This window comes from Centropristis striata, chromosome 18 (assembly GCF_030273125.1).
Source record: "Centropristis striata isolate RG_2023a ecotype Rhode Island chromosome 18, C.striata_1.0, whole genome shotgun sequence".
NCBI classification, from domain to species: Eukaryota; Metazoa; Chordata; class Actinopteri; order Perciformes; family Serranidae; genus Centropristis; species Centropristis striata.
In genome coordinates this window covers 12,380,386-12,407,532 of record NC_081534.1, presented here as the reverse complement: position 1 = coordinate 12,407,532, position 27,147 = coordinate 12,380,386, and the positions used below count along the sequence as shown (strand labels likewise).

General features: G+C 39.9%; 1 protein-coding gene across 1 annotated transcript; it reads left to right on the top strand.

Annotated features, from left to right (window-relative positions):
• The first annotated feature begins 16,352 nt into the window (after positions 1 to 16,352).
• LOC131990602 (terminal nucleotidyltransferase 5A-like) lies at positions 16,353 to 22,382 on the top strand. Its single transcript, XM_059355674.1, has 2 exons — positions 16,353 to 17,373; positions 18,966 to 22,382. Exons 1-2 carry the CDS (start codon positions 16,948 to 16,950, stop codon positions 19,779 to 19,781), a joined length of 1,242 nt encoding a protein of 413 aa, XP_059211657.1. The 5' UTR covers positions 16,353 to 16,947; the 3' UTR covers positions 19,782 to 22,382.
• The last annotated feature ends 4,765 nt before the right edge of the window (positions 22,383 to 27,147 follow it).

The following is a 27,147-nucleotide window of genomic DNA, read 5'->3' as shown; positions in this document are numbered from 1 at the left end:
AAGCCTACCTTATCTAAAAATACCATCATTATACATACACATACAGGCTGCAGTTCCATTGAATTTAGGTGACATAATCACTAACGTAGGTTTATGGTAATAAACTTCTTGGCAGTTTCCAGCTTATCAACAGGAAGGATATAAACAAATGTGGTATGATAACCTGTCAGATAAATGTAGTGCCGTAAACAGTGCAATATCTGCCTCAGAGATGTTAAAAATTGTATAAAATATAACTACTCTTGGAAAGTACCTAAAATTTGTATTAAAGTAAAGTACTAGTATTTGGTTACATTGCACCACTGTACATAATGCACACTTGTGTTGAAGCAGTCATCAGTGCAGCAGACGGTGGCCTGCTGCAGGTGCCAATGCATGTGATGGAGTAATAGTGACAGCCAATGCTCTGCACATGCACAATGACACCAGACTGCAAGCAAATGACATGCAAGATCAAATCAGTCTTATAAACTTATAAACACACAGCCTTTAGATGTTTTTAAGGTTTCATGTGCATGCATTGAAAAAATGCTTTTGCACGAACTAATGCACATGTGCATCCACATGCATTTGCCCCGCAATTGCACTCACAAGCATGGACATTCATACACATTCCTATTTCAAAAATATAAACTTTATGATCAATACCTGCTTTTGTTAATAAAGGGAAGGAGACTAAGCTGGGCGTCACCATGTAACTCAAATACAGTCAGTGTTAAGCAATCAACCCACAAGCATTTTGTGACTGAAGGTTGAAAGCTTAAGCCAAAATTAGCTGAGTGACTGAGATTAATGTTACACTGTTACATTACAGTGTAAAGAGGCACATCTGTAAGCTTTTACTTGCTGATATAAAAAAAGGAGTCCTGGATGAAAAGCAAGCATACATTAGCCTGAAATAATCCAGACAACACAGCGGTGTACTGTAACACATCTTTCCAGAAACTTTAATTTGAATGAGATCTGATATTTTTTAAAAGGGAATTCAGCATGGGTTCCTGTGTAACTTTGACAGGGGATTTCCTACAGCTGTCAATAGATGCCTTCATGCACATCTTTTCAGAGGAAGATAAACAAATCACCCACAGTGCTGATATTAATGGAGAACATGCATGTTATGGGTAATTTGAGTTCACTGTGTTTTTCGGCTTTCTGCAGTCTCAGTGGAGGATTTAGATAAGAGGCCAGGGGAAGTGCTGTTCTGTAGAAATAGGTGTGTTTTTCTTATGTAGACCTAGTTCTCAGTTAACAGGAAAAACAAGGTTGTGCTGCAGACGAAAGCATGGAGAATATACTGAAGTAGTAGATAGAGGCACTGTAAATTATTTACACTATTAAACTAAACACATGTGTACAAGTTTTGACACAACAGATTGTGTATAAAGAAGTATGTCTTATAATCTAGTTATGTTGTAATTAAAAAGCAATGTCTGTTGTAAGAGTGGCTTTCAACAAGGGCAAGCTTTAGTTGACAGTTCACAGTTTGAATTATTTAAGAGCTTTATTCACTGACCACTAGATGCCAAGTATTACAAGTACATGCCGATCATTACAACTGTGTATTTAGGCATCAAATTACAGTATTGCAGTGATGTGTTGCATTTGATTAAACCTTTTAATTAAAAGCTAAGATTAAAAGCTTTTAATATACTTGTTATGTAAAGTATGACAAAGGCTACTGCCTGGGAAAATAAAGTTATTTATCTTCAATAAATATAAACACAGATTATTTTGGCAACATTTAATACTAAATAGTTTTTTTCCAACAAAATATTCAATCAAAAACAACACTGATACCTTCTAATAAAAGTGAAACATGTTATGTTATTAGCATTAGCATTTAAATCCTGCATTAGTGGCCAAGCGGGGAATGTAAGTCCAATATTCAAGTCCATACTTTTAGCTCTGTTTTTTGGTCACCACCAAATCCTGAGGGAAATATCTGGCTCCTTAGCTGCTCAAAAAATATTTGAGCTCTGACTTTATTATCAGATTTCTGACATTAAAGTCAGAATTCTGATAATAAAGTCAGAATTCTGACTTTAAAGTCAGAAATCTGATAATAAAGTCAGAACTCAAATTTTTTTTTTTCATGTGTGGCCCTAATCATCTTCCATACATAACATGAAAAAAAGCTTGTACAAAATATCTTTGGGGTTGCTTTTTTAACATTATTTTCAGCAGAAAAACTAGTATAAACCCAATATAGACTACATGCCCAGCAACAAAATGCAGTAAAAGTTAGCAACCAGCTGGCTGGTTAACATTAAAGTCAGAATTCTGAGTTTAAAGTCACAAGTCAAATATCTTTTTGATTAGTGGCCCTAATCCTCTTCCGTAGCTATGGTCGCGGTGTAGCACCCGTATCTGGGATATTTTGGCTTAATTTTTGCCCAGTGGGAAAAAGCGAAGAGGCGCTGTCTATGTTTATATACAGTCTTTGCTTCACACACATGAAGTTGGCTTAAGGTCCAAGTAACCATCACAACATGTTCTGATGTGTCATTCGAAAGACGTGTCTTCGTGTCACTTTGTGCTCTAATAAGCAAAGTTCTGATAAACAAGCTGACGTGTGCGCTGATTGTCATCATGTTATCTCTCCAACAGGGAGAGGTTTTGTTGTTCTATTACTTCAAATCAAAACAGATGTGTGCATCTGTGTTTGTGGGACTTGGACGTACATACTGCTGTTGGTATGTTTGTTGGTGTGTGTGTGTGTGTGTGTGTGTGTGTGTGTGTGTTTTTCTCTTCCAGTATAAGTGTGTGTGGTCCGTAGTTTATAGTTTATAGACTCTCTGCCATCATAAGGGTCACTTGTTTGTGCTGTTAGTGTATTTATTCTCTTTTATCACTCAGCATTACGTATCACAAATCTGACCACCATATGTTGAGCAGTTGGACAGATTTGAAGACCGTCAATTAAACATAGATACTGATGCGTGTCAAGACAGGCCGGCCCTCGCTCAGAAAAAGCCTGTTTAGTTCTGCTGTTAGTAAGAAACTCTACTTGAAAAGCCTCTAAATTCCTACTAGCTTCAGAAGAATTGATCTATGGATGACATATTATTATGACTTCCTAATTTTTCCCTAAAGTCCTGGTTCCAAAACTTTTTGGCTTTTGGAAGAATTTGGCTGGCTTGCACAGAGCCTGAACTAAACCCTTTCCAACACCTTTGGGAGGAACTGGAACGCCGACTGCGAGCCAGACCTTATCGCCAGGTATCACCTTACTAAAGCTTTAGTGGCTGAATTTGAGCAAATCCCTGCATCCAGGTTTCTTCTTAAAAAGAGGGCTTTTACGACCCCTATAACTCCTGGTGTAATATTCCAGTGTCCGCATACTTTTGGCCATGTCGTGTACGTCTCTCTCTTCTTCCATGCTGAATGAATGCTCCCTGCGTGTTTGCTTAAAGGTGAAGAAGTTGACTGAACTCTCTTACTGAACTACTCTGAACTACTTACACCTGCCTGTTCAAATGGGAAGTTAATTGAATCCATATTTGTCTGTAGTTAAAATGCATCAGTGAAATAAAAACCATTAAAACCAGTAATAAAACCAGTGCACTATATTGAAAGCATATGCATATGAATTTATGCCATGAGTTGAATGTCGAGGGAAGAGAATTGTCTGTCTTGAGCTTCCCTGAGAAACTAATCTGGGATGAGAACCTTACTTTTGGTTATGCTTTAATTTGAAAGACACCGGCCAATATTTTTTTGGGGATGTATACTTTGTAGGAGACAGACTTTTTGCAAAAGTGCATTTTATCTTAGGGCGCGGTGCTAAATAACATGCATCTTTAGCACGATTATGCGGATTTAGGACCTTGAATAGTGACACTACAAACTTGCATGAATGTAATTTAAGGGCAATTTAGCTGCATGGTAATCTCTCCTCAGACACGACGCCCTCTAGCTGGTGAAACTCCCAGATTAGGAAGTGATTTAGCAGAAAATGCACACACCCTTTCATATTCTCAGAGCACGTAACCTTTCTTTCATCTTCAACTAAATAAATATGAGAGTTGATGGCGAACAATTTAAATAAACTTCTGCGGAAACTTTACAGCTCAGATTTGATTTTAAATGTTGAAACCACTGCCACGTGTCTCTTTTATGTTTCTATTAACAATGCATGCTTTTAAATTGGTTTGCATGAAGAACTGGCATGTGAAATGGTTACTATGAGTTGTGTTTACCAGCACACAGTCTGTGCATGTTGAATCCATGGCACTGACTGAACAAACAATAAGTTTGAGTACTGGCAGATAAAGTCTGCATGGTCAAATTTATTTGCAAAGGATAAATAAAACAATCTGAGTGCAAACTAATTGGCTTGAAATATGACCACCAAATGCTGTTGTGTCCAGACTTAGTCATTCTCTTTTCTACTTCTTCCTTTTTTTGGCAATTACCCCGGTCTTTGTGTTTCAGCAGTGTGCTATATCATGCTTTATGCTTTGACAGCCTCCCAGCATGTTTAAGTAGTGGGTTCAATCTTTTGGGAGTGAAGCAGAAACGTCCACTCAGTCATGTGAGATAGTGGGAGACAGTTTGGCAAAGTTCCTGAGTGCATAATGACACATGGATAAATCATCCACCTCTCTACTGTATGTTTTTAACGTCTTTGTGTCTGTCTGGATCTGTCTGTATTTAGCTTCTTTGCCAAGTTTCAAAACACAAAAACAACTGGAGTTACAGCCAAAGATAATGTCACTTTATCACTTGTTTTTAGTTACACTGTTTCTGTCTTTGTGTGACCTTTGTATGGAAATCTGTCAAAAACTGCTTGAACCTTGTTTAGTGAGGTTATTTTTAGTTGTTGTCAACTTTTTTTGCAGGACTTTTAAATATAAATGAACTGTTGCTGTCAAGCCCTTGCCAAACAAATTCAAACAATGCTGACTAAGCCTATCATGTATGGTGTCTGTGGTGTGATGTTCCCACGCTAGCACACCGGAGGAGATGCATTTAGTCTCTGGATTGGATGCTCCAGACAGAAAAGAAACTTGGGGTTTAGAGGTTGTTGTTTTTTTAAACCCTCACCTGCAGACATACGTTTGGGGATGAGGCAAAAGTTTTCTCAAATAACTATTCGGTGTGTTTCCATCCACCTGCTTTAATGCACACTTTAAATGGCTTTTTAAAAAATGACTAATGAAAATAAAGAAAAATAAATAAAACTTGCAAAAAAAAGTTGTCATGCTTCAGTGAGTGATAAAGTTGGTGTATCAAAATCACATCAGATTGATCAGTTGAGCAATAAGGAGATTCCACAAATTAATACATAAAACCAACAAAATGCTTTGCTGACCCAACCCCTAATATTTGCATAACAGTAGCAGACAAAACACAGCCATAACTTTGCATGTTCTTTTGCCGATTCTCTGAAAATTCTGTCAGAATTTGTGTTATTTTAGAATGGAAACCTGGCTTCTGTGATGAAAAGGTGACATAAGAACACATACCATTCAAGTTAAAGATTCAAATGTATTTATTTTATATTTTACATATTGTTTCACCCATTTCTATGTGTTTTGTTTAATGACCCTGTGTTTCTGTATTGACACTGCATAACCAATTACCCTCAGTGAAGGGATTGAAGTGAAGATAACTGCATAAGCTGACATAAAGGGAAATGCAAACTGCAGTATCAGGTTGGTAGAACAGAGAAAGGGAAATGATTAAATTGTGGGGGTGGGGGCAGTTACAGAGAGAACAAACACCATGTCATTTTACACTGACACTTGAGCTGTGGCTGGCCGAGACTTTTTAGGAAGAATATTAATGAAGTGAAATCACGAGCAGCTGTTGATCCTAATCTGACTTTTATATTTTTTTTCCAAACAAGTCTATTGTACTCCTGATTGGATTTCACAAAAACACCATCAGTCAGCTGTACGGACATTTCGATTGATCTGATATTTAAACATTGATATGGATTAGTGTGCTGTCCAATACTTTCAATATATTGTAGCTTCACAAAGGTGTGCTAACCTAATAATTTAATACAACGAGGGTAAAATAACAGGATGGATCACTGAGTTGCATTGAAATCAGATGTTGGAACAAAAGTGAAGGAACTGGTCCAACTCAGCATGTAGAGGCTACATGGCAAAGTCATTTACAAGTTATTTCTGATGAAAGATATTCCCTCTGGTGTAATTCTTGCCATTGCCTACCCACCGCACACATGTAAAGGCACTAACACACACAGACAGACTGTTCTGTGACCACAATTGACCTTTAAGTGTCTTTTCCCTCTCTGCTCTAAACAGGAAAAGCTCTGATTATAAACACACAGCAATTATTTATGAGGCAACAGTGAAGAATCCAGTCCAATAAATACTTTTCGTGAAACAAGGTCCAGGAATATTACAAATAGTTTAGGAGTCAATCAAATGCAAATGATCACTGAAAGCTGCTGCTGATCTTCTGGTCATGACAAATATTGCTACAGATTTTAATGTAAAAAAAAACCCCAACATGTTGTACAGTCCCTCACAATTAGAAACACACTTTGCAATTATCATAAAAAAAGACTTGAACCTGCCAGCATGAAAAAAGCAGAGCCTGTCAACATATATGCCACTAGCTCCAATTTATCATTTTATTTATCAACCTCATATGCCTCAAATATGTTCATCATAATTACATCCAAGACACAGCACCATGCATCTGATCTAAATATACAACCAGCTATAGTTGAAAAAAACATAGAAATATCAATTGGTCTTTACAGAGTGGGTAGCAGCCTGATGTTATTTATTGAATTGTCGGCTTACACTATCATATAATATGAAGCTGTGCATTAACATAATACACTTTATAGTTTATTGTATATAAAACATTAGGATTTTCATACATGCAAATGTTATGAACATAAATACCAGAATTTTGTGCTCTTAACTCATGCTGCAGACAAACAGCCCAAATTAAATTATGCAATTATTTATTTTATGCTAAAGATACACTTTTTTATGCTAACGCTTACGGTACTTATTTTGTTACGCTAATGCTAAAGTTAAAGCTAAAGTTACTTCCTGTTTATGCTAACATTACTTCTGTGAGGACTTCTGTGTTTAACCGATGCTGCTAATTGATGGTTTAGGATAAGCATGGTCATTTTTGACTAACTGTAACAGCTGGAGCTAACTTTGTGTATTCTCCGTTAGCGTTATCACTGCTGCTGCTGCTACTAGCTGCTGCTTTTTACTGGAATTCAGTGTTTAATGTTAGCTAGCTTGAGCTGATAGATGTCTTTCAAAGTGTTTGGAAAATGCAAGCATGACAATGTAAAAGAAAAAAGACAAATACTAAAAATGTACACATTATATGCTAACGTACATTGTGGCTATGGGTTTAGTACCCCACCGAGCGGACATGCTAGATTGATAGTTTAAATGCACATACCTTCCTATCACTTGAATTTGTTTTAATTGTGTTACTAGCTTTTAAGATTTATTTAAATACTTTTTTTTGCTGATGTTATTTGTGTATAAAAAGAACAAGGACATAGGCTTATGTCTTTGTCCTTCTTGGATAGCAAATAAATTCACAGGTTGTTTTGTTGTTTTTAATTAGATTCTTGAGGATATCTTCACAACAGAAGTTTTCAAAGACTCAGATATATATTTTTCAGAGAATTGTATGCTTTGATTCAAATGTTAAAGTAACACGTGACCAAACTGGGTTAATATGCCATATGTAGCCTACATTACGACATGAATGAGACATGAGCAGAGAGAGTGTGCAGGCAGAAGCTAAACCTTGGCCTAGGAGAAGGATAAAAAGGTAGATGAAGCTCAATAAGGCAAACAAAGTCAAGAGGAAACGGTGTGAGAAGTGGGCCGAGAAGGAAAGCATGCGAGGTAAATAGAGAAAGCTGTGGTATGTGACATCAGGCTTGGATGAACCCAGCTGGCTGGATGCTGTCTGTGAGGCGGTGACGTGGTCCTCTGGGACTTGAGTTAGCAATTTTATTTCAGGCACTTCATCATCAATCCACCTCTGCTCCAAGTGCTTTGTTTATGCTTTCCAACCTCCTCCTTCTTCCCCACCCTTCCCTGATGTCCAACTCATCATCACTATTTGCAGCCTTCACTTTATTCTACTCTTTACTTCTGTCTCTTCATCCAAGACCTCAATTATACACCAGAGACTATTTTTATCATTAAATCTGTCATTCACAGTCCTCTTCCCTCCCTTCGCCCACCACTGTTCTGCTTGGTGGGAGTGAGACAAGAACACCTCACCCTAAATCACCATGGTCGTGCTCTAAAAGACGTCGCGACAGAAGAGCAGAGGAGTGGAGCTCCACCCGAAACCTTTCATGATAGAGCAGAAAGCCAAATGACTGACCACGGCGCGAAAATGACTGCCACATCACCTGCAGCTGCAGCTCGTGCAGGTCTTCACCAAACCAAGTTAGGGTGGATTCCTTCAAGATCTTACCACTAAGATTTTCTTTGTCCCACTGGAGCTGAACACATCTCCATAAAACCCATGCTTAACCTGATCTAAACCGTCACAAGTTGATCCTTTGAGCTGAGTAGGGTGTGATCGCACATGTTTATTTTCTGCACCATTTCAACATATCTTATGACACTCATGATGGTAGCTAACAGGTTGCAGATGCGGAAGCACAGTGGAAATGTCATCTTTCACCCTGTTTACATGTGAAGATGCAGAAAATACGGCCGGTAAGATGATGTCAATAACTGATTACAGTGGTCTCAGAAATGCACACACACACACACACACACACACACACACAACCTTGGCTGACACCTCAAAGGAATTCATTTTTTACTTTTGCATCGGCATAAATCATTCTGCAGAGTCAAAACAAAGCTGATCCTAAGCATTCGCCTCTGCTGCACCAGTCATTTGAGTCATCCGCCCCACAGACGAGGAACAGACAAAGTAGTGAGCTGTTGCCACGGCTGCATAATAATGCTGACACGGGTCTCCACAACAACAAAAAACTGTAGAAAAGAAAGTTTTCAGCCTGAATGATTTCCCACAGCAGGTACCGACAACATCTATAATGTCAGCATTTATTTAAACACAACAAGAGCTGCGTCTCAGCCTGTAGCACTCATATGTTACACATCTGAATTGAGAAGGAGATGCTGTGAATGATTGATGGCTAATTTGGGTTATTTTATCACGGCTGCATGTATTTCATTAGTGCACTTTACTCATTCAGCTCATGATACCAGAATCATAATAGGCCGCATTAAAGGATGAAATGACCTAACTTGGCTCTTGGCTGACACTGTTTACCCAACACAGCTGTACAAATACATGCGTTAACATTTCATTGGAGTCTGGAGTGTGGGAAAGTCAGAATAAAAGAGAGGAAAAATAGGAAAAGTGTATCATGAAGTACTGTGTCAGCAGTATGAAAAGAGTGCCACCTAGTGAGATGTCAGCAGAGATGAACAGAGTCAGTGTCTCGAGTTAATTCAGTGGGTTGTTGCTGAGATCCAGCAGATGGCACTGTAGTACCTTCATGCTGTGTGACCTTTGTTGAGACAAGTCAGGGGTTTTCCAGTTTCTCCATGAAACTGGAAGGAAAGTGAGGTGAGACCAAATCCACAAAAATTTGTCACTTTTGTTAAAAAGTGCAAATGATCTACAATGACTTCTTATTTGCTGTGTGGTAAATATAAACATTTTTTATCATAATTTAGGATTTTGCAAAGTATACACACAAAGCTGAAATAATGAATATACTAAAACTGGCACAAAAAGACTCTTTGAAACTAGATACAAGAAATGACGCACATTTATTGTGTCCTTGTTTGTGTGTTCGTACTGTAGAGAGAACTAGCACAGATGCACTGACAAAACCACACATTTTGTCAATACAAGGGTGTTACAGCCGACAAGATGCAGTCATGAAACTTTACAGGTGTGCATTTCAGAGCAGAATGAACATTTTGAATTTAAAGCAGGGTGTGGTCCTAGCAATATGGGTAAGGAAGTTTGGGGAACGGGCCTTTGGTCTCATTTAGCATCACAGCTGGTGTGATCACATCGCAACATGGTTTCTGATTTATGCATTTTTAAATTCAATTGGCACACCAATTTAAGCCTGGAGCTTTTGGGGCGTTGAAGTTCAGGGGCCCAGTTTCCCTGGCTGTTAATCCAGCCTTGAACCTACAATCCTTATTCCAAAGAAGTTCAGATGTTGTCTTAAATGTAAATAAAACCTTCATTGTTCGTTGTGATTTGTATTCAGTTGAAAACTGCAGAAATGCAGTATATTTTATGTTCAAACTGATAAACTTTTGTGTTTGTAGATATACACACACACAATCTAAATATGATGCACTCTGTTTTTATTAACATTTTACAGATATCCCAGCTTTTTGGGAATAAGGTTGTGCAGTTTTAATTGAATATACTGTATATCACAAAAGATCAACAATCTACTGCATTCTGTTTTAGGCAACAACACAACTTATTTTGGAATCAGGGTTGTACACCCATTGTAAACAATTTAACTAAATACTGATTCCCCTTATGTTTAGTTTAAATCATTTTGATATTTGAAATTAAATTATTACAAAATTCATAAGTGGAAAACCAGAAATTTGCTTTCCTGTTCTGGAAGACACTGGTCTGACTCAATCTATGAACATATCTTTCACACAGTATTTTATATGCCTTTTTTTAATAAATTAATTGTATATATTTTCAAGCATTTACAGCCTTTTTTGTTAAAAACCATTTATTTTTGTCTATTGTTTGTACATATTTGTATGTGTGTGTATATGTGGGGGTTTGGAGGAACTTTGAGGGGGTTTAGAATGAGAGATGAGATGAGAGATGTCCCTTGTAACCTCAGATTTAACTTGTGGTCGTTTGTGGGAGCCCCGACCCCTAGGTTGAAAACCACTGGTTTACAAACTGCCCATGAAACTAACTTTTAGTCACAGCTGAGGGCCAGGAGTCAAGTCATGCTGTGTGTGTCTGCATGTATGTGTTTACACAGGAGAGAGATCATCAAAGTATCACTGCGGTCTTGACATATCCAACCACTGCATCACACAGGAAACTGAGTCACAGATAGAGCAGTTCACTTCCTGTTTATTTGGTCACAGCAGTTTGCTGCCCCCAGTCATGACAGGTCAGGAAAGCAGAACAGTTTTTAAGAAATGGGGAAATGTATTGGTGGGGGGATTGTATGAGTCTCTAGAGCTGCGTTAAAAACTGAGTTGAGTTTGGTTCACAGGGTGTTTTTGCACAAATAATCTCCGCTGTGGGATTATTAAATGAGAGACGAACTATAAACCTTTTTATTTCATGCTGTTTGCATTTTATGAGTGAGAAGATTGTAAACTAACCCTTTTCACTAGACAATGTGTGTATTTGCTTGCAATGCACGTCTGTGTGCAACGTGTGCAAGTGTGTGGTCAGACAGAAAATCTCACAAGTTATATTTTAACACAGTGTTTGCAAAAGGGTGTGTTCCTTTAACTGAATGTTTAGATGCAGAGATGTGATATGGAAACCCACTACTTAATCTCAACTTTACTCTTCTGTCTTATTTTTACAGTTTAGTATATGTGTCAGTGACATACTCCCACACAGCACACCTTCTGGGAGCGCTGCAGCGTGGCTTACAGCGCAGGGCACATCAGTGAATCTCATTAGCGGCTGTGGAAGAGTTTAGTGGGGGCTTACACTACTACTCAGTAAAGGTCCCTTACTAAGGTCAGGGTTAAAACTGATTGGAAATACTGTTGAGGTTTGTATTAGCATGCATACAGTGCCATTAGGTACATTAGTGCTTTAAATGTAATGTATACTGTATGTGTCAAAGGGCGATGGACTGAATGTGAATGTCATGCAGGAACAAGGAGGTCTGTAACTGTTTGCAGATGAATCACTTTTACTTAACTGTAAGTTAACAAGTTCAGCTGTTATTGTGGGACAACCAGTATGAGTATAATCGCTTAGTTTCTGCATATGCATGAAAACAAAAGGCCAAGATGTTTGTATTGGAGGCATTTTGCTATCTGTTTGTAGTCCGAGTTGTATTGACCAATCATGTTTGAGCAGAAAGAGGCAGACCGCATAGGCCGGATTGCAATCCTGGTGCCTATCGGTTATTGTCTGATGACTTATTAGCTTTTAAAAAATGAATCTGCATTCATATGCAAGTTAGGGTAAGGGTTAAGTCTTGGCCCAGAAATATGTTACCCTTTGGCTACATAGGAACCTCAGAAATATTGGCCATTACCACCAGAGGCTAAAACTTCATCTGCTCATAGCTGATTCCAAGATTGGTAATAGAAAATTATTTCTGCAATCCTTATGTAATCTTTCTGACAACAATATCAAAATTACAGACACGAGATAAAAAAAGATTAGTTGGTTCCCAACTTTAAATATAACATTGGGTTTAAGGATTAGTTCCTTGAAAATAAAATACTGTGACAAAAGATATACATGCAGGGGAAATGATGGAAGGAAGACAGAAGGTAAGTTCTCCCATGAACCAGAGAATTGGCCAGAGTTTTCTTTAGATGCAGTACTTAGAAAAGACAGACATCCTGTGCTGCCATTGAAACGGTCTGTGATATTACTTTGTTGAACCCAGTGACCTATAGGTCCACCCATGCCATTGGACCGGCAGCCCATTATATTCCAGACAGTCGGACAAAGGAGCTGTCGGTCCAGTGGGGCATTTTTTCACTATAGGGGTTTGGGAATAATGGGCTGCCTGACCAGTGGGCAGGCCCTGGTCCAGTCTTCGAGCTGACCAGAAGGCAATGCTATTGTTGCTAGCTAGCTACATTATTTGCAAAATAATAGCAACCTGTTGCAGGTAGTAAGAATACTTGTTACACCCATAGAGTTCAACATAAGCAGAAGCCAGTGGATGATGTGATCTGGCATTCCATGTTTAACTGGTAAAAAATGAAATAATCATAAGATAAAAATGATATTTCTGGGGGGATTTTAACCCTAAAACAATCTTCTACCAGTACAAACAACTCAAATGCAAATGACTAATTTTACTTCCAAGTCTACAACAGTAGGAAAAGTAGTAGTACTTTTTGGACTGCCCAAGTAAAAATGATATTTCTGGGGGGATTTTAACCCTAAAACAATCTTCTACCAGTACGAACAACTCAAATGCAAATGACTAATTTTACTTCCAAGTCTACAACAGTAGGAAAAGTAGTAGTACTTTTTGGACTGCCCAAGTAACGGGTGCATGTTCGGTCAACCTGGACTCGAGGACAGGTTTATACACTACTAATGGAAATCCAGACGATAGAATAAAAATAGCAGAAGGTGTTAAGGTAGTGAGGTGGGAAAGAGAAGGCAGAAGATGCACGTTCAGCTAACGGGCTCACTGTAATCTCTTAATGAACTTCTTCTTGTGGGAATGGTGGAGAGGGGAAAGAGCTAAAAAAGAGGAGGAGTGGGATAGGACAGAGCGAGAGGATAACAGATTGGCTATTGACGGGTTCACAGGATGGAGATATTTTAGATGTGGTCAGAAATAAGAGGGTCAGAGGATGTGCTAACCAAGTCTGTCTGAGTTTTTGAATGGAGTCTTATTTACTATAATTTTTCTGAGTATAAAGACAGATGCTTGCACATTCAGCTCAGCTCACACAAACTAACTCACACACATATTTGTTTCCATATACAGTAAAGGTCTGGGCAGCACGTCCGCCAAAACGTTGACTGAATATGGGGTCCGTCTGAAATCCCATTGCCAATCCTCTGATGTCGTCAGACATTGGACACCAAGCCGGTGTCATCCACTTGACAAGTCAAAGGTCAGGTAAGTAGCAGCTTCATGGTAAGCATCTCCAGCAGTAAGCCGGACATTGAGCCTGATGGTGAATGGGGAACGTGCAGTACGAGTGTGGCTGACCTGCTGTTAAACTACAGAGCTCCATAAGACGTGTTTTCATTCAACTATTTTAATGCACATTTTGAAGTATCACATTCGAAAAGCTAAATGGAAACAGCAACATTTGATACAAAGAGGGGGTTTTTGCACTCGCTTTAGGTGGTTTTTGCCTCTCTCATTTTTCGAAAAAGAGTTGATACACTAGTGGGAAATGGAAAAGCTCTGGCTAAATTAGTTCTGATGGGGTGAACATTTAACTCACATGACTGTGTCTTGCTGGATAATACATTCATTTATCTTCATCTCCACACACCATGATACAAGGCCAAAACTAGCTAGGAGCAATGGAAGCTTGCAACATCCAAAGACCAGAAGACCTATCTCCATTTTTCTTTTGGGGGGTTAGATGGCCAAGGTGATCTGCTTTCTCTCTGGTTTGCAACCTCAACTTCTTCAACTTACTTGTTTCCGGGCAGAATATAGCCATATGTCCCCTATAGCACCAACTTCATTTGAAACTATTTTTATTAGCTCTGCACCAGTTGATAGAAACGCATCTTAATTTGCATTTCTTCCTTGCAACATTTCAAAAGTGACGATGGAATGGAAGCACACTTTTCTTCTTTACTCTGCAATTCATGACGCAAAATTGTGTGTAACTCAGACTTGCATTGCACTGACATTTATTGTCATTTTAATGACTTTTTTTTCCCTTAATGTGACCTTTGTTTATCACTTATAGTTATCAGCAGGTGCTGCTTTGATCAGTTTACCCAATGAGACTCAGAAAAGAAACAATAACGAGAAGTGAGAACTCCTACACACTTCACTGAATAAACAAACGCCATTAATTCTCAAGTTAGTTCCAGTAAACTTGACCGAAATGTTAAATTACATACAGTCATGGAAACAAATATCAAACCATTGTTTTCTTGAATTTCTTGTTCATTTAATGCCTCGTAAGAGTTTAATTTAAGAGCTGATATCTAGCCATTTTCCATGGTTTTCTTGATAATAACCAAAATCATTTTCAAGAAAACCATGGGAAATGTCTAGATATCAGCTCTTAAATGAAACTCTTATGAGCTATTTTTGTTGTTATCATTATATTGTCCAAAGAAATGTACATTTAGTTGTACCAGGCAATAAAACGAACAAGAAATTAGAGAAAGCAAGGGTGGTCTAATATTTTTTCCATGACCGTAGAATATGTATTGCATTGCATGTGATGTCTTTATGGTTTAAATGCATGACAGCAGATATCACCTGTGTTTAAACTACTGTGTGTGAAAGTGTATAAGTAAACAGTACAGTATACTTTTTTCAGTGCTTTATGATTGAAGCATGCAGTAATAAAATAGCATATCTATTGTATTATCTGCAGAGGTGTGGTAGTGCACGTATGCATCTCTGTGCCCACGCCTGTGTGAATGTGTGTGTCACTGCACATACAGGGTAATCTGCGGTAAGCTGGTTTATGGGCTCGTCTGTAGTGACGCAGATATCCGCGCCAAGCTCTGCACTGATAGATTCTTCATGACAACTAACCTGCAGAGACTATATGGCCTATAGCCTACATACTGACAGACGGCTTACTGCCTACATATCAGAGGCAGTCATCAGAAATATGCACTGAATAAAGGTTTTTTCTTTCCTTTTTTCTTTTTTACATTATCTGAATATTTAATGCATTACATATTCATTCAGGAAATGCACTTTTACACATTTTCTGCAATTTTGCTTCAAGTTTGCAAAGCAGCCAATGGTTGAAGAGGTGCTGCATATAGATGCCTGCACAGCCAAATGATGTTGGGTGATAAACCACCCCTAGAGGGCGTTGGGTGTGCATTCTCAGTCTCACCTGTGAAGGATCAGACCCCTGAGGGACTGGAATATAAGAGTGAAATTACTTACATGTATGATGCTGTTGTGCAATGAATTACAACAAACCAAATGCTTAGTAGTTGTGTTTATGCAGCAGCCAAAGCATCCCTTATGATTGTCTTCATAACTGTACCAGGTTAATCACACTCTTCATCAAATATTGTGCATGTTGAAATAAAAAGGCATTTCTGAAGACGTTTATCCTAACTGCAAATAGAAAGAGAAATGCCACCAGTACCAATAATGATAATGGAAAAAGAGGGACAAATGCTGAGTAACGTTTGGAGAGGAGAAGCAGTGCCAAGAAATTGATTCATGGTGAGAATTTAAGAGAGGGGGGTCAACGTCCATTCAGTCTCCTTCCCTTGTCCTGTGACGCCCATTCTCCAGACACGCCTCAGTCTCCGGGTTGCAGCCTCTCAAAGTAACTAAGGGAAGCGGCGGCAGCTATTAGTAGGTGTTGGCTGTCAATCAAACCAACCCGCCCCATCGTTTCAGACGGGAAGCACTGTGTTCACAACTTCTCCAGCAGCTGTGGAGTGGGAACTCTGTGGCATCACGCATTACCAACCAGCAACAAACGGGTCAAAATGTAAACGGAAAAGCAGCCAAACACCACTTTCTGAAAGTAGGTGTGCAGTGGGAAAGTGTAAAACGATTGCGTAAAGTTGTAGCGCAGCGGGGACGCGTAATAATCCGTGCGTAAAAGTGAGTCAGAGAGGGAGAAGTAAAACTTCTGCGCTGAAGGAAACGTTATGGATGCGTCAGTGAGCTTTTTGGACGTAAAGAAAAGCTGACACTGTAAGGAACTGTCGTTTCTTCCTTTACAGTTGATGTCTGCTTTCCAGAGTTTGGCGACAGAGCCGGAGCGGAGCGCAGCAGAGCGCGCAGCGAAGCAACAGATGCTGGACAGTGATTAAGCCTTACGGCTGGAAAGCTCATGAATTGAATTTGTCTGGACGGCAGACTTTATGTAAGAAGTAGGACAAGCATAACACCGCCCAACTGGTTCTTACCGTCATGCGTAGAGACGCTTCGTCGTCCAGCACCTTGTTGTTATGATCAGCTCTGAACGTTCAATTATTCACAAAGTTGCAGCTAGCTGATGCCACTGCTCCAGTAGGAGTCAGTGGAAAGTTTTCTCGTTTACATCCTTCTGTCTACCTCTTCTCAACATGGACGAGAGTGTTGAGTCTGCTGCGGGCGACAGCTGCTCGGACGGGGAGAGCATCAACCTCAGCGTGCTCAACTGGGAGCAAGTGCAGCGGCTGGACACAATCCTCACCGGCTCCATCCCCATCCACGGCCGGTGGAGCTTCCCCACGCTGGAGGTGAAGCCGCGGGATATCGTCAAGGTGGTCCGGAGCCGCATGGAGGAGAAGCGGATACATGTCCGGGAGGTGCGACTCAACGGCTCTGCAGCCAGCTACGTCCTGCACGAGGACAGCGGTCTGGGGTGGAAAGACCTGGACTTAATATTCTGCGCCGAGCTGAAAGGAGAGATGGAGTTTCAGATAGTGAAAGATATAGTGCTGGACTCTCTTCTGGACTTCTTGCCCGAGGGGGTGAATAAAGAAAAGATCACACCAGTGACCTTAAAGGTAGTATATGGAGTTTTAACATATGGCTCATACTTGTATATCATATGCTTTTAAATCAAACTTTCAAACCTGACAGCACAGAAAGTAAACATCATTGTTTCCATGTACACTTATTTACACACTGCTGCAGCTACCTGCATTTTCTGTTTGCAAATGCATTTAAATTTAATGTAAATACATCTTAGATCTGCACAGACCAGCACAGAGATATGAGCCTCCAAATAGCAAAAAGGTTGGTTTCCAATTCAAAGAGGATTCTGTCTAATCCAATTGGAGTCGAATCCACATTAATAAGTCGGCTCTTAGTTACCTGGATACCGAGGACTACCCAGGCTACTAATGGCCCACCAACAGATGTGATAAGCAAAACATCATGACCAACAGACCAAATCCAAGATTATGATCTGGTGCAAATAGCATTTATCGTCTTTTGTTGAAGGCTGCTCAAACTAATACTGTTTTTTGAAAACATTTTTTTTATCTGGGACATCTCCATGTAAACACCATGGAGACAGTCAATTATGTGTGGTTTTCAGACAAATAAGAAAAGAAAGAAGTGGTTGATGCACTGGTGCAAGAACTAACACAATATTGCAGTTGTGAAAGGATGAAAAGAGAAGAGGAGGAGTTTAACAGACACAGGAGGCAGCAGGCCTTTGTGTGATGGAAAAGGGAAAATGTGGCACTCATCACTGTAGTCTATTATTTACTCTGATTATGCTGCATTGGCTTTTTTAAAATTAAATATGAGAAACATGGACATGTTTTTTATTATGGTTTATAATTGATGGATTACTACAGACCTGTGTTAGAAATAGAAAATATCCACCTAATTGTACATATTAACTCAACAACAGTGTCTTCACTGTTGTGGACATTGAACAATGTCTTCAATTTATTGACTTTAGTTTTCAGTCACCAAACTAAAGGAGCAGTATGCAGGGTCTAGGGGGATCTATTACCAGAAATCATATAGTTTTTTGGCAACCAGTGGTTGTGCAGAACAGATTAGGAGTCTAAAGAATGCTATGTCATTAGCTAATGCTAGGGCTAGCTATCTAGCTTGGTTAACAAGTAAAAAGGGGCTTCTGTGATTCAAAATTAACAGCCGCTTCCAACTTTTTCCATCAAACCGAACACTGAACAAGACACACCACAGTGTTTCAGTTAACTTTAATAAACTGTAAACACAGCGGTGGCCATGCTAGCAAGTAGCCCCGCCGTAAAGCATACTTTTATTTATCGCCTGTTTAACTCAAAATGTGACCATAATTCGATACATGAACATCATGCTGTTTTGAAGGAGACTTGAAACTAGCGTTTGAGATACATATATTTTTATTTTTGTATTTATTTGAGGGATATTTCCTGATAGACTTTTATACAATCTGACTTATTTTTTCAACCAGAGCAGTCGCCCCCTCCTGGCGATTAGAAAGAATGCAGGTTAGCATGCACTTTTCAGACCTGAATGAAATCTGCAACCTCCCTGTTGGATGCCACTAAATCCTTTCAAACTTCAGAAACATGAAATGCATAGGACTTCTGTCTGTCATGACACCTAATGTTTCACTTTGTTTTGTTTACTTTAGGAGGCCTACGTGCAGAAGATGGTGAAAGTGTGCAATGACTCTGACCGCTGGAGTCTCATCTCCCTCTCCAACAACCGTGGCAAGAATGTAGAGCTCAAGTTTGTGGACTCTCTTCGACGCCAGTTTGAGTTCAGCGTGGACTCATTCCAGATCCGCCTGGACTCACTTCTCCTCTTCTACGAGTGCTCGGAGCACCCCATGGCAGCAACCTTCCACCCCACAATCCTCGGGGAGAGCGTCTACGGCGACTTCCCCACTGCCCTCGATCACCTGCGCAAGCGCCTAATCTGCACCAGGAGCCCAGAGGAGATTCGAGGCGGGGGTTTGCTGAAGTACTGCCACCTGCTGGTGCGAGGTTTTCGTGCAGCCTCTGACGCTGAGATGAAACTGCTGCAGCGCTACATGTGCTCGCGCTTTTTCATAGACTTTCCTGATGTGGGCGAGCAGAGGAGGAAGCTCGAGTCCTATCTGCAGAACCACTTCGTAGACCTGGAGGACAGGAAGTATGACTATCTGGCCACGCTGTACGAGGTGGTGCAGGAGAGCACGGTGTGCCTGATGGGCCACGAGAGGCGTCAGACGCTCAGTCTCATCTCCTCTCTGGCGCTGCGGGTCCTGGCCGAGCAGAACGCCATCCCCAATGCAGCCAACGTCACCTGCTTCTACCAGCCAGCCCCTTATGTCTCAGATGGCAACTTCAGCAATTACTACGTAGCGCAGGTTCAGCCTCTCTACCCCTGTCACCCCTCGCCTCCTCAGCAGTACATTCCTCCGCAGCATCATCCCATGTATGCCACCTGGTTACCCTGTAACTAAGCTTTGTACATGCACTTTTGTGCAGCTTTTTAGCTGGTGGAACCTCCTTTAAAGGAATGAATGATGAGCTTTTGATCTCTTCCTTGAGGTAGGAAATTGAGGGAAATGAGAGAAGGAAGAATATGACACAAAATTAGACAAGAATAAAGGAAGGAAGGCAAATGAGGACAAGGAACCTGGATCATGGCATTGGGCCAGAGAAGGGCTTTTCCCGCGGGTAGGGTGCCACAGCAGGAAGAGCTGAGGACACAGGGAGAGATGCCAATGAGAGGGTTCTCTCGTCAGCGCTCGATCGATTTGGTAGACCCTCGTATCAACCAACAGCCAGGATGCAACAACGATATTTTTGTTGTTGGTTGTGAGCTACAGAACTCACAATCCATATTACGACCATGTAATATATCCACATCCTCTTCATGTTAAAAACCAAAACAGGCTTGCATGCTGAAGACATTGACTTGTGGTGGAACAATGGGGACTTTCTGACGTGCACTGTGTTTGTATGGGACTCCTTTTCACAGACAATGCAAAATGAGGAAGTGGATACTGTTTACAAATCCAAAGATCTACTTTGATACTTTATCTGAATTCTAAGACACACAAAAAACAACAAAACAATGCATGCTTTATTTCTGTACAGGAATAATTGTCTTTAAGTGCCTAGAAAAGCCTAAAGGGAAGAGATATTTTTGTGATTCTTTATCGTAGAGAATTGTTGTTTAATCGATCTTCAAGGTGATTATGAATGTACTGTGGAACAGAGAGTTTACCGATGCTGAGTAAGGTCTCTTACACTGAGGGAAGTTTTGGACCAACTAATTTTTTTTGACAATGTTTAGTTAAAGACTCTGCTCTTATCTGCGGTCCTGCTTGACAAACACATCCTGATTACCAAAGAGGAAGTAGCAACATAATCTCATCATCTGCAGAGAGAGTGGGGGGAGGGGAGTTGATTCAAAAATGCTTGTACATGTAAAATAGATGGTGATTTTAAGAGAAATGCAGATGAGTTTTGGAAGCAAGAGAGTTATTCTTATCTGCAGTTGATTGGATTGCACAAGGTGTTCCAGTGTAAGGCTTGATAACCAAAAAGCTATTTAGCACAAAAAGGAGATTTTGACCCATGCATTACCCATGATGCATTTCATCACATGTAGTCCTATTATTAAGCAACATGCTGAAGTGTACTTGCACACCTTTGCATATGCAAATGAAATGCATATTGATGAACAGATAAATATACAAGTCACGCTTTAAGGTGCCCTGGAGGTTTCATGTAAGCAAACATGTTTACATTTAGTCTTACTCACCAAACGACTGTGTGTATCCTCTAATCCACTGTTTTCTTCCTCCTAAAACATTTGCAAAGGCCATTTTTGGAACCTTTTTGCAACCCATGCCACCTCTCCTTTGCACACGTGCACAAAGCACAAAAAAAGGGGCCCACTGGTAAAAAATAATATATATATATATATATATATATATATATTACTCTGTAGCACTACTAGTGTTCAAAAACACTACAGGGCACCTTTAATTTTCAAATATGAAACAGAAAGTAAAACAGAAATGTATTGTGCTTGAAAATGAATTCTGAAACAGGGACAAGCAGTTTTCTCAAATTACACTGGAAAGTTTATAAATATGATAAAACCAATTCTGTATTTTCTTCTTCTAATCAAATATATAAAATGGTAACTTTTAAACATAATTTTGGCATGCTGTATGCACTGTAAGTCTGTACGTCTGCAAACATCTGCAGGCCTCATAGAGATAAAACAAACTGTCTGTTTGTCAGAGGGGTGGAGGTCGGATTGTGTATGCAGGGATGTAGCAGCAGAGCAACTGAATGAAGTTGAGTAAAAGCAAAACTACTGGTAGAGTCAGAGGCCCAGCAGAGGTGAATTTTTTCAAAAAATTCTGTTTAGCATGGAAAAGCACCAAACAATTAGGAAATAATGCAAAAAATGTAGTGTGCAAATTAAACCACATGGATCGTTTAAGGGCAATAACACAAGTAGGATTTTGTGACAATCGTGAAAATTACAGGTGTAAATGTTCAGCTTTACAAGTGTAAGAGACTCAGCGTATTCTCTCAAACATGTCAGATCTCCTATTTTTCTATCAATCTCTATTTTTGTACAGTTTGTGTTTGGCTGATGTAGCAGGCAGATTCAAAAAAGCTGTGCCGTTGAGTATTTTTGAGGTGTGTGCGAAAAATTTGTGTTTTATTTTGGCTGATGAAGAGCAATGCAGGTGGGCACGGCAGCTATGCTGAGATGCAGATTTAGCTTGTGTTCATTGTATGTGTGCTCTGAGCTGTTTCATATGGGTTTCTGTTGCTCTAAAGAGCTTGTTTCACTGTGTCATGTGTCACCGTCCTGTTTGGGCGTGCAAATATTGATCTGATAATTGTGTTCAAGTTGACCAACTTGAGAATTAAAAGCAAAAAAATACCAGCAGAAACGAGTTGTTCAGTTCAGTTTTTTGTTGTCACTCCCATTACAACTTACCAGCTACAATTAAAATCTGCATGTGGTTTTTTAGACGTTTTACCTTATTGAACCTCTGTCTAGTCAAGGTAAATGGCTCTGGCATTTGGGCATTCAGGTTTCGTGCCATGGCTCTGGCAGACAGAGGGAAAGTCTTCATCAGGTCAACATCCTGAGATGCCCGCACAATCCCAGCATGGCACGGCTGATGTTGCCAGCAAGTGACAGCTGACATTGATGGGTTTCCCCTCCAAGAGACGTCACAATGATCGTCATTGCCCGTCAGCAGCCGTCATTGCACCGTTTGCCAGACCTCATTAGCTGTGAGTGTATTTGCAACAGCAGGTAGATGGCGTGTATATGCACGGACCTTACTACCGGCAGAGCCTTGGTCTCCTGGGACACATGGTAACTGACTGAGTAGATTGGCTCCAGGTCTGCATTACTCTAATGCCCGAAGGCCTCCAGATGTCACTTTCCCTGCTGACATTGAAAAAAAATATTTTCCTTAGTCTCTCTTTCATCAGCCCTTTCATGTTTTTTTCTCTTCTGTCTGTCTCTTTGTTTTTCTGCCTTTTTTTCCTCTTTTTTACTTTCAACTTTTACTTAATTTCTTTGACTGACCGACTGCTTTTCATGAGCTGCTGTATACAGGTACTACAGCACATTAGTGTCACTATGAGTACACAGATTTATGTGACATCTTTACCCTCTTTTTTGTCTGCAGTCATTTCACTTTAAATCTACCTGCATGGGCTTCTTGATGAATATAAGCAGAAAGAGATGAGCTATAGAGAGGAGAACAGGGCCAGTGTTATCCCCAGTTAAGAGGGAGAGAGTGGACGCTAAATATAGGCCCCCCTCTCAGCCAGTGTAAGGACATTAGCCCATCTGCAGAAAGCTGATTAGCCTCCCTCCATAAGCATGTGCTCAGTGCTCTGGTGTGGTTACTGCAGAGAGATTTACTGGCTATTGTACTGTAACACATACCTCCCCCATCTCCCGCCGTCTTTTAGGTCACTCTCACTGGAAAGGACAAAAAAAATTAAGTCCACTTCCTTATCAAGGTCTTAAAGGGAACTGAGAACCGGGGATTGAGGCATTTAGTGTTGCACAACAATGAAAAGAGCCGACCCAATAGCATGGGCAGCTAAAGTGTGTTACTATGGTGCTTTCAAGTAGTGTAGTGTCTTGACAGGTGGGTTGAGCCGAGGAAATATGAAGTTCTCAGAGAGTGTTAAAGCTCATGTCCGGCTCATGAGAAATTTCAAAGACATCCTGGTTTCTGTACTGGAAAGCAGTTGAACATGCTTGGTACCAGCAGAATCTTGGTCAAATATTCCCTTTCCTGTTATACTTATATGCTGTGGGATAGGTAAATATATGTTGAAAAGCAAACAGAATTTTGAAGATGGTTAAAAGCAATACTCAATAATCCTAACAGTGTCACAGTCTTAATAAACACATTACACTGCAGTTGGTCACATCTTAAGTTAGCAAAACACTACCTTATTAGCTAGCTAACACTAAGCTACATCAAGAGCAGTTAGCTTAATATCAGATCACCAACATCAGCTTTCTCTTTAATTCTGTGCTAAAAAGATTTGGAAAAGGTGAGATACAAGGTTGGTTGCTACTTTGTTGTTACTTCTCTAAGTCTTTGTATATTGACTAAAGTATATCAGTTTCAATAAATGCATTGTCTTCGTACGGTTTTCAATTGAATGCATGTCACAAAGGATTAGCAAGTTATCATATTCAGTACTATGTACGTTTGAAACAAAGTCCCAACTTTTTTTGAAATCAGGATTGTAATACATACTCACAATAAACAGAACCAGCGTCTTCATGCTTCTTTTTGTCTAGATTGTCAAACTTGGCAATAGAAACTAAGGCGGATCGAGCAATTTGTTTGGAATAAAGTAGAGACAAAGGAATTTCTGGAAATAAACTAAAACTTTCTTGCCCAGAGTTAGATGAGAAGATTAATACCAGTCTTATAGCTGTAGACTGTGAAGCTACAGCCAGCGGCAAGTTAGCTTAGCTAAGCAAAAGACTGGAAACAGCTTGTAAGCTTTAGAGGCACTGGAGGGGGTATTTTGTTAGATTTGGTTAGCCTGGACAGACCCAGAGTAGCTTTTTCCCTGTTTTCAGTCTTTATGCTAAGCTAGGCTAATCCCCTGCTGGCTCCAGCCTCATATTACTGTACAAAAATCCAAGTGGTATCAATCTTCTCATCTAATTCTCGGCAAGAAATCTAAAGCGCATTTCCCAAAATGTCAAACAATTGCCCTACGAGGTTGTAACCCACAGTTTCTTTATTAACTCAGTATTTTGGGGCTGCACATGTGAGGCAGAAAACAGTTGGAATCCCACATCTGTTAAAAAACTCAAAGCAGTGGACCGCCTTCAAAGATGAGCTTTATGTTTACAAAAATACCACAGCGACGACTCTAAGAGGAGCCATCAAAGAAATATGACGACAAAGGAGTCCTTTGTGATTTACTTGTTCAAAGAAGTGTTGACAGATTAATTTATTGCAGATTAAGTTATTTCTTGCAGTCCAGGAGAATATTATATCTATAACCACTCTATTGTTTTAGCTTTCTAGGCACTGATTCACATTGAAGAGACAGATAGATGATATAATAGATATCCACGTTGTGCTGAGGGATCTGCTGAGGCCAACTATTAGGAATGGATCTATGCGTATTATCCTTAAAATTAGGTCAGTTAAAATGTAAGTCCACAGAGGGTATGATTGTATAAATGAAAATATTCTCTAATTTATAAGGACCACCATGAAGCAGCCTATCCATTATCTAACATAAGACAGATGGGGTCTGAGATCTGAAAGGCATGTGGTTTGAAAACAAGTGGGCTAAAGTGCCAAAGTGGACCACAAAGGGAGTTCTTTCATTTTCAATTGTAAGATATGGCCAGAGTTTTAGTTTTAAACATTCAACATCAGATTGTAAAGTGACAGTGTTGCTGTTATGTCAAAGATGTTTATGCATTGTGTTGCAGAGATATCTACTGAAATTAGCATGCTAATCAGCTAGCCCCAGTGTAATAAGTGTAATATCACTTGTGCCTCAAGAGACATTCGAGAGTTGTCCAGTGACCAGCCTGCCCTCAGAGAGGACAAAGAAGAAGACACAGCTACACTGTTAGCTGTACAGCACTTTAGTTTACAACTTAATCTAAGATCAAGACCCACAGACAGTAATGCTAGAGGAAACAAAAGCTAGACAGGCGAGCTAGGATCCAAACTAGGATAAGAGTGGCCCTGTATAAACCTCTTGCACCCCGCATTGATCTCGCCTACAACTGCTTTTGCATCAACAAGCTTGACAACATGAGACTGTGCATCACCAACCACCGCATAGACAGCTGCGTTATGATGATATAGGAAATGTGGCTGCATGAAAACATACTGGACTTAGCTGGAGCTAGCACGCTGCATTGTCCACAAATCCGAATCTGCATCACATCCGCCTGTGACTTTTCGCTGCTGGGCTGTTGCTCTCTGATCTCACCCGGGAAGACTCTTCAGGGACCTATCTATTGCTACAGTCTCTTAAAAACAGGTTGGGTGAAGCTCTTTAAGTTTAGTTTGGAAAGTTCACTATACATTTTGAGTTTATTATGTTTCCAACTGACAATCTTGATGAGTGTCATTGATGTTTTTAGTAAAATTAAAAATTAAAATAAAAGTATTCTTTGCACAAGGTAAAATGCTGCCTCTTTTTTTGGAGCATGTGGTCGTTATTAAGAAATTGCTCCTTTGAGTAGAAACTTGCAATATTCTCCCTCTGTAAGATACTTAAAATAATTTAACAAGGGCCATCTAGTGTTTCTAATCGACCAAACACTTTCTCATTGTTCCTCAAGCTCATGTGTGTGTTCTCACAGGCCAATGCTGGATGGAGTCACATCACTGTTGCCATATTTAATTGATTTGAGCTTCACAACAACAGGAAATGAATAGCACCAAAAGGTCAGTTAACAGCTTGTAAAATACTGGAATTACCGTTGTAGCGCTGATAAAAGGTTTTCATTTGTGTAGAAGTACATGAAGAAAACTTCATTTAGTTTAACTGTTATTTAGAAGCAGCGGGTAGCACAGGTGCAGCTTTTAACAGACACCCACATGAATAATAGCATGTTTTATTGGGTATGCACTATCAAAATAACAGAGACACATGGGACTTGTGCTTTTTGGACTGAAGAGAGACACAGGAATTGATTGCATGTGAAGATGTGTATGTGGACATACAAACACACACACGCACACACACACACACACACACACACACACATACACACACACACACACACACACACACACAGAGGTCCAACGGGGTTATGTTGGAGATGAACCAGTTGGAGCAGCAGCAGGGCCAAGAGTCCATCCAGCTCAGCCCAGCCAGGGTCAGAGGCCACAGAGTAAATCAAACAAAAGTGAGACCAGACTGTGAGAAACAGGGATGTGTGTCTGTCAGTGTGTAAAAGAGATGAGTGAGATGGGGGAAAAAAACAGTTGTGTGTGGGCATGCAAGTCAGCATTTGTGTATTTGTGTATTTGTGTTACAGGAAAACTAGTCTAGTTTTCAGTGTGGGACATGTGTGGGTGAAGTTGCTTTTAGAGATTATGGATAGCAGCCATAAGCAAAACTTGATCCTCTTGATTATTAGGCAACATAATAATAATAATTCATACTTGTGGAACAAACCAATCACAGAGAGATTTCTCAGTGACAATAGTTGCCAAACAACTGGTCGACTTGAGCAATAAATCAGAATCATCCCCAATCTTAAGTGTTTATGCCTGGTTGTGTAAATAGTTTGGCCAGCTGGACCGGGGCCGGAGA

What these genes read in the sequence shown, in the direction of transcription:
- LOC131990602 (XM_059355674.1), top strand. Translation starts at nt 16,948, where the DNA reads ATGGACGAGAGTGTTGAGTCTGCTGCGGGCGACAGCTGCTCGGACGGG. An exon ending in TCACACCAGTGACCTTAAAG is followed by an intron (nt 17,374 to 18,965) that starts GTAGTATATGGA and finishes TGTTTACTTTAG; the next exon opens with GAGGCCTACGTGCAGAAGAT.